The sequence below is a fragment of the Carassius auratus genome, chromosome 5 (genome assembly GCF_003368295.1).
Source record: "Carassius auratus strain Wakin chromosome 5, ASM336829v1, whole genome shotgun sequence".
Taxonomy (NCBI): domain Eukaryota; kingdom Metazoa; phylum Chordata; class Actinopteri; order Cypriniformes; family Cyprinidae; genus Carassius; species Carassius auratus.
In genome coordinates, this window is record NC_039247.1 from 3042122 (window position 1) to 3050110 (window position 7989).

The 7989-nt window shown below is 39.4% G+C and overlaps 1 protein-coding gene across 1 annotated transcript in view; it reads right to left on the reverse strand.

The window, feature by feature from the left end:
- Positions 1 to 1105: 1105 nt before the first annotated feature.
- Positions 1106 to 7989, reverse strand: part of LOC113070868 (citron Rho-interacting kinase-like) — a 45163-nt gene continuing 38279 nt past the window's right edge. Inside the window, exons 28-38 of the mRNA XM_026244262.1 lie at positions 7975 to 7989; positions 7236 to 7371; positions 7017 to 7156; positions 5430 to 5522; positions 5219 to 5327; positions 4989 to 5117; positions 4827 to 4907; positions 4672 to 4750; positions 4405 to 4584; positions 1558 to 1882; positions 1106 to 1294 (exon numbers count right to left, since the gene is read on the reverse strand). The exon at positions 7975 to 7989 is cut by the window's right edge and continues 66 nt beyond it. Of these exons, the coding sequence (XP_026100047.1) occupies positions 1271 to 1294; positions 1558 to 1882; positions 4405 to 4584; positions 4672 to 4750; positions 4827 to 4907; positions 4989 to 5117; positions 5219 to 5327; positions 5430 to 5522; positions 7017 to 7156; positions 7236 to 7371; positions 7975 to 7989 (1311 nt within the window). The 3' untranslated portion in view covers positions 1106 to 1270. The remainder of the gene's footprint in view (positions 1295 to 1557; positions 1883 to 4404; positions 4585 to 4671; positions 4751 to 4826; positions 4908 to 4988; positions 5118 to 5218; positions 5328 to 5429; positions 5523 to 7016; positions 7157 to 7235; positions 7372 to 7974) is intronic.

The window sequence follows — 7989 nt, forward strand, 5'->3', positions numbered from 1 at the left end:
GTGGCTCACATTGCATTCAGCTGATGCTTTTCTTCTTTTAAAGAGGAATGTCTGTAGAATAAATGTTAAGAGAATAAAATCAAAGTTAAGTTGAAAATAAATTAAATAAATACATTTATGCATTTAGCAGACGCTTTTATCCAAAGAGACTTACATTGCATTCAGGCTGACCTTTTTTTCCTAACACTCAACCTTGTGCATGAAGTTTGAAACTAGAAATGCATCTGGTTTCTTTGTCAAAACGTGCATTGAACAAACCTGTCAGAGTGTCGTAAATATTCTTTTCCCAAAAGTTTGCGTTCCTGTAACTCAAGACGTATTGAAGATCTCTCAGATTCTAGTTCTTAATACACTTTTCTTTTAGGATCTTCATTTTGAAAGCCCTATATCATTTATCTCAATGCAGCTCGGCTGACTTTAGTTTCATTGTTGAGGATTTAACCCTTTAAATTCATCCTCATGAGCTTTCATCAATATGTAATAACTTACTGCTACAAGCATTCTCACTGATGATTCAGTTTCACCTGAAAAACATTTTAAAAATAAACTCGAAGATGCAGAGGCTCAGATAAAGATAAACTTTAGTTTATTAGTGGCTATAGATAATGCTATCGGAGCATGATCATAAAAAAGAGAAAGAAGAAAGGCTACATCATCTCTGGTTAAACATCAGCGCGGACAGCGAGGGGTTACAGGAAACGAAGCAGGAACAGAGCGCCTCCATGCGACAGAACGAGACGGATGAAGCTGGACTCCAGCAGAATCAGTTTCTTCGAAGCAGTTTTTAAATGAGTTTCTCACGTTCAGTTTTTTATTCATTGTTTTTTTAACAAAAATAGACCCCACCTTGTTATTCGCTTCTTATAAAAATCATCACGTGGGCGTATTTACAAGATCAACGTGACATTCTGGAGGTTTACAAAGATTCCCTTTCCGTCGAGACGGACGCTACGCTGTCGCCGGGGATTGTGGGAAAGAGCGGGAAGGAAGAGGAGAGGAGACAGAGGGAGTACAAAGAGAAGGACAGGTGTGTGTGTGTGTGTGTGTGCGTGTGTGTGTGTGTGTGCGTGTGTGTGTGTGTGTGCGTGTCCGTGTGCGTGTGTGCGTGTCCGTGTGCGTGTGTGTGCGTGTGTGCGTGTCCGTGTGCGTGTGTGTGTGGTTTAGTAAATGCTGGCCGGATCTGTGTTTGTAAGGCCTGGTGAGTGGGACGTTGTGCTGTTTGAGAGCTTCTTCATCAGGACGGATCGGATCGGATCTTCACTGATGACTCTTACACTGACGACTGATCCCACACCTGCTGGAGATACACACACACACACACACACACACACACACACACACACATTCATCAAAACCTGACACACACTATCTGCTGCATGCCTTCAGTCTCTGATTACGGTCTTTTAGTGTAACTGTGCAATCGTCCAGCTTCAGCTCGACTGTGTGTGTGTGTGAGAGTGTGTGTGTGAGAGAGTGAGTGAGTGTGTGTGTGAGTGAGTGTGTGTGTGTGTGTGTGTGTGTGTGTGAGTGAATGTGTGTGTGTGTGGTGGTCCTGACCTTGTTAACAGTGTTGATGGGGGTTCGAGCTGACCCCGTGTGCAGTCTTTGGCGAGGCTCCTCAAACGCCCGTCCGGGTGACCTCTCCCTGCGCAGGTCCATGAGGCGTCCGGGCGAGCGCTCCAGCCGGGGGTCCATCATCCGGCCGGGGGACTTCGCTCTGTCCAGGGGCCGCGCCGGAGACTTGTCCCGTCTGAACTCGGTGCGAGCCTCGTGGTATCGGTGGGGCGTCCCGGGCTGGTGCAGGCCGTCCTCTACATCCGGCATCGCAGCCAGACGCTTGGAGATGTGCTCGTTGTAGGTGGGAGGACCGCGCTTGTTTGGGCTGACACACACCGGGAGAAAGAGAGGGTCAGTCCAGTTCATCCAGCGCAGAGAAACCAGACACAATCACAGTAGTCTGGGGTCAGTAAGAGTTTGTTTCTAAAAGAAATTAGTACTTTTATTTATCAAGGATGCATTAAATCGATCAAATGTGACAAAGACTTTTATAAAGTTACAAAATATAATATTTCAAATAAATGCTGTTCTTTTGAAATCTCTATTCTGCTGTGAAAATTAAAGTGCTTCACAGTTTCCTCACAAATATTGAGCAGCACAACTGTGTTCAACACTGATAATAATCAGAAATGTTTCTTGAGCAGTAAATCATCATATTATTCTGATTTCTGAAGATCATGTGACACTGAAGACTGGAGGAATGATGCTGAAAATACAGCGGAGCATCACAGAAATACATTACACAGAGTTGTGAGTTTCTGCATGGCATTAATGCACATACATATACTCTGAGTCTTTGACACAAACAAGAGTCAATGCAAAATGCAAAAAAACAAGCCTTAAGTTATTAAAGATGCAACTGCATGTTCAAATGTAATGGTTGACTTCATGCGCGTAATTTGCAGGGGGGTTAGGGGGGTCATGACCCCCCCAAAAATCAGATCCAACTAATATAACCCCCTCAATATCATCAAACCATTCCAAACCATTCCGATTAAAATAATATTAAATATTCAGAATAAATACTTTTGTTCGTTTTCTTTATTAATTTCATTTGCCAGCAAGAAAGATAGTATCATATTTTAAATAATCTGTAATTTACCCCCCGCACCGACTACTTGGTATTACCCAACCTGCTTTCTCTACCAAGTTTGTTCACTATTTTGCGCAGTCCTGGGATGAATGGGTGGAAAAAGCTGACGGAAAGATGAAAAGGACACTGAAAGGCAGCCAGACAACAATTTTTCATTGTTTGTCGACACCAGCCAAAAAAAGAAAAAAAAAAAAAAAAGAAAAGAAAATCCTGACCAAACGGAGGTAACGTTACCCCGCTAAATTGGCTGTTAAGTTAGCTGAGCGTTTCTCAAAGTGTGGGGAGTAGATACATGACAAACATGGTTTGTGCCCATCTTTTTAATTACTTTGTTTTGTTTTGAGTGTATGGTCAATAAATAAAGACACATTTAAATGTAAGCCTTACTTAACCTTTTCACACTTAAGTTTAAAAGTTTTTCAAGGCGACCGTTATTGATCTTAGTATCGCTTTATGGTTCCCATGGATACGCGTCATTCATTGCTTGTCAGCGCTGATGACTGATGATCTGCTATTATTTCCTTTTTTTTTCTAATTTCACAAATTTGTTAGCTATAGCAGGATATATCTGATATTCCGATTGTCAAATATGTGCAAGTGGATGTGTTTTGTTGTTCAAACACCTTTATAATGATCGCGTTAATTGAGTTGTATGCGCAACGTATAGTTATCTATCTTATTAAAATACCTAAAAAAATTACGTAACGTTAAATTATTATTAGGAATTTACCACCTCCGGTTCAATTTGAGATGATTATAATATATTATATATATAATATTTTTTTTTTTTGCATGGAGTTTGCAAAGTGACAAAATGAATCAAAGCACAACTAAGGTTAACGTCAGTACACACTTGTATTTTCTCAGTTTCTGAATTTGATGTTATCAGAGGCTAAATGCAAACACAATTATTATTATTTTTTTAATCTACTTATTTCATGCAAAGTGATAATATAATTGCACTTTCATTTTCTCTATTTGAAAGTTTTTAATGCTGTTATTTTTGTTTTTGTTATTATGCTGTTTTGTTGACTGGAGTTGGTTGGCTAGATGTTGGTTTGCCAGTGTCCTGTGAGGTAAAGCCAGAGGGTGCCAGGGACTGTGTAGAACAAATGTCACTGAATTGTAACTTAAGTTGCTGTTTGCTCCAATACAGTCACCCGTTTTTTTTTGTTTTTTTTTGCATAATTAAATTATGCAATTATGCAAATTAGCATGTTACCTTTTACACAAGAAAATTATTCAATAAATAAATTAATTAATATGCCGCAAGTTTAACCCCCCCAATGGTAGACCCAAAGTTACGCCCTTGGTTGACTTCAGCATGTGTTTGATGCTTCGGACCATTTAAACAAGAGCAGCAAACCTGGAGATCTTTATCAAAAAAAAAATAAATTATATATATAGCAATATTTATAACAGCTAAGAGGCGTTGTTAAGTGCTGTTATAAAACGTTTATTCCGTATACGTAGTAAGGTTTCACAAAATAAAACAGAGCAAATAAAGTGTAATGATATTAATAACAACAGTATTCTTCCACCAAACAATATAGCTGCTCAGAAACAGCTGTGGTTGCAACAAAGTGGTTGCCGAGCAACACACAAACATAAACAAAGGTGAATGTTACTTTGTAGCTAATGAACGCAGCTCAGCCAATCAGAATGAAGGAGCGGAACGATCCGCTTTATAAGAAGAATCTGAAGAGTCAGTCTGCTCCAGGGAAAGGTTCAGCTGGTGCTGAGCTCACACTGACCTGCGTGTGGATCCGTTTCTCTGAGATTCTGCTGCTGATGTCTCCTGACTCAGGTTTCCTTTGCAGCAGATCACTCGCAGCTTGTTCTGGAAGGACGAGGCCAGATACACGGCGCCGGACGAGATGGCCGGACCCAGGTAACGTGGGTTAGGGATGTCCAGGTGAGCGTAAGCGTGAGGCCTGAACACACACACACACACTCGACTCAGTGTGTCTCTAACAAACATCAGGAACAATCCCACACAATCCCGTGGAGGGCAGCTTTACCCGAGCGCAGAGTGACTCTGAACCTCGATGACGTCCAGAGAGTTGAAGTAGGTGACAAACAGGTACGGCTCTCGGTACGCTGCGCAGAAAAGCATCAGATGAATCGAGCGTCAGCGCTCTACACACACACAGCTGGTGAAAAAACTAGGTTTTACCGAAGGACAGCGGCAGGCGGCTCCACTTGATGTCATCGCTGCGACTCCTCCGGCCGTACGCGTCCACAAACACACCGAACTCTGCGAACAACACACACACACACACGGGTGAAACACAGACTCACACACACCGTCAGCGTCTCGTACAGTACACACACGCACCGTGGAAGCAGAGCAGGTACTCCACCTTCTGCGGCGCGCTGGACACCTGGATGATGGAGATGGGGAAGCTGTGGGACGAGGCGGAGAACACAGCCGAGGCCAGAGTCACGTCACTCTTATCCAGGAACTCTGAACACACACACACACACACACACACACACACACGAGAGTTCAGCTGATCAGCAGCAGCGCAGCAGTGTGTGTGTGTGTGTGTGTGTGTGTCACCTCACCTTCCAGCACGTACTGCTGCATCTCGATCTCGTAGAACTTGTTGGTGCCGATGATGATGCTGTATCCGGTGAAGTGGATGCAGCTGCAGGGTTCAGACGTCTCGATCTCCTGCGGAAGAGCACACACACACACACACACACACACACACGCCTGTGAAGGGAGGAATGAACGTGTGTGTGTGATGTGCATGAGGAGGGTCTTATGTGTCACCTTTCTGATGCAGAACTTGTTGAGTGTGTCGTTGAAGCGCAAGATGGTGATTTTATTGGGCATCGCGGCACAGATACACATGCACGCGTCGATCTGAAACACACACACACACACACGCTTCAGTCTGCAGACAACTGATAAACAGTTTTTTTTCATTATAATAACGCTGAAATAAAGTAAAATATTAGATGAAACACTAAACTAAAACCAAAATGAAACAAAAAATTTATGTAAAAAAGGACATAAAATTAATTAAATGTAAACGGTTGTTAAAGTAATGAAATTAAAATTTTAAAAAATAAATAAAAATCAACTGAAAATATAAAAATAGGAAGCTAATTCAAAACATTAGTAAAAACAATATGTAAAATTATCAACGGTAAAAATAGACATTAGTTGTACTTGCACTTAAAAAAAAAGTAAAATTAATGTTAAAATTAAATGTTGCCTTTGCAACTAATTGAAAGAAAATTAGTTGAAGTGATACAAATGCAATTAAATGATATATATATATATATAAACTGTAATAGTATATGATAAATACAATATATATATATATATATATATATATATATATATATATATATATATAAAATGAAAAATTGAAATGTTGCCTTGACTGCTAAATCAGAAAAAAAAGCTGAACTAAAAAAGAAATAAAAATAAATTAAACCTTTAAATTCAAAGTTAAATGAAAAATAGCTAATTCAGAATATTAATTAAATAATATAGAAATAACGCAAATAACACTGCTAACAACTTTCTAAATAAAACTGAACTGAAAATAAAATATAGATATTTAATAAAAAAAAAATGCTGTTTTGGCAACTAAATAAAATAAAATAAAATATTTTTACTGTGTATTCAAACAGAAAGTCCTGACGTTTGGACAGTTTTCTTTAGAAAGTTGTATCTGAGTGTTTTACACTTCCAAATAAAATATTGTTTACATATAACATTCCCCAAATAAGTTATAGCCATTTATTAAAACACTGTTATCTGCGCTTTTAAGTGAAAAACAGGCCTGTTTAGTTTATTAACAATAGAGATGTGTCCAAATGGAAAGAAAGAAAATGGAAAGAGTATTATATAATAACAAAGCAAAACAAAAAAGTTATTTTTTTTTTTTTGAGTATGAGCAATAAACACAATCAATGCAGCACGGAGTAAAAACAATTGCACAAATTGTCTCCTGCAACAATACAAACAGTGCAAATGATTCACAAACTACACACAATGAGTGAGAAATATTCAGTGTGCAACAGAAAAAACTGTGCAAACTATCTTTATGAACCATATAACTATTATCTACTTAATATACATAAAACAAATGATCCGCTGGCTGTAATCTGCATCAGAATCGACATAAATCCCGGTGCTTTATCAGACATGTACAGCTGTTTCATCCTTGTTTTTGGTTTGTTTTATGTCAAAGTACTCTGTCGTGTGTTGAGTTTTCTCATGCAAATGTGCCATTTTGTGTTTGTATTCATGCACACGCACGACAGACTTGACTTTCACTGTGTGTTGGTTCGTTTCTGAGGGTTAAAGTCTGAGCATCATATACTGTGTGCAGGTGGACTTTACCTTTCCAGAAGCGAAGAGATGACAGCCCTTCACCGCCTCGAAGATGTAAGGACTGAGATCCGGCTGCGCTGGAAGATGAGACTGAGCCAGAGACTGCTTGACCCGCTTAATGTCCAGCAGACAGAGAGCACGCTCCTCACCTGACACACACACACACACACACGGTCAGCTGTCAGTAACACACACACACACACACATGAAGCAGACACACACACTCACCGGTGATCATGAGCAGCTTGTCGAGCTCCTTCAGGATCTGGATCTGAAACACAGAGTCGAGTCCCGGGATGTGTGTGAGAGAGTTCTTGATGACGTTCAGAGCGTACAGACCCTCCTCTGAGCCCACCAGCACGATCTGAAACACACACACACACACACACACAGAGACACACACACACACATCTTAAAGAAGTCTCTTTTGCTCACCAAACCTAGATTTATTTGATCAAAAATACAGAAAAAATTGTCATATGGTAAAACAAGGTTGCATTTATCTTATCAAAATACAGTAAAAATTATGAAATATTATTCTAGTGTAAATCATCAGTTTTCTGAGTGAATCTGTGTTAAAGTGTAATTTATTTCTGTGATGCTCCGCTGTATTTTCAGCATCATTCCTCCAGTCTTCAGTGTCACATGATCTTCAGAAATCAGAATAATATGATGATTTACTGCTCAAGAAACATTTTATAATTTTATAATTTTATAAAATTAAAATTAATGTATTTATTTCATAAAAAACACACTGACCTTTAACGTTTCAACAGTAGTGTATATAGTTTTTTTTTTATAGATGCTGTATAGCTGGTGAGTGTTTATTATTATTTATATATATTTTCCCCATGCTGAATGATGTGTAGGTGGTGGATTATAATGTTTTTCCACAATGTTGAGTAACGCACAGACTGTGGGTTTCCTTGTATAACGCGTCAGTATTATTGGTGTTCCTGTGCTGTACCTGGTCGGTCAGTGG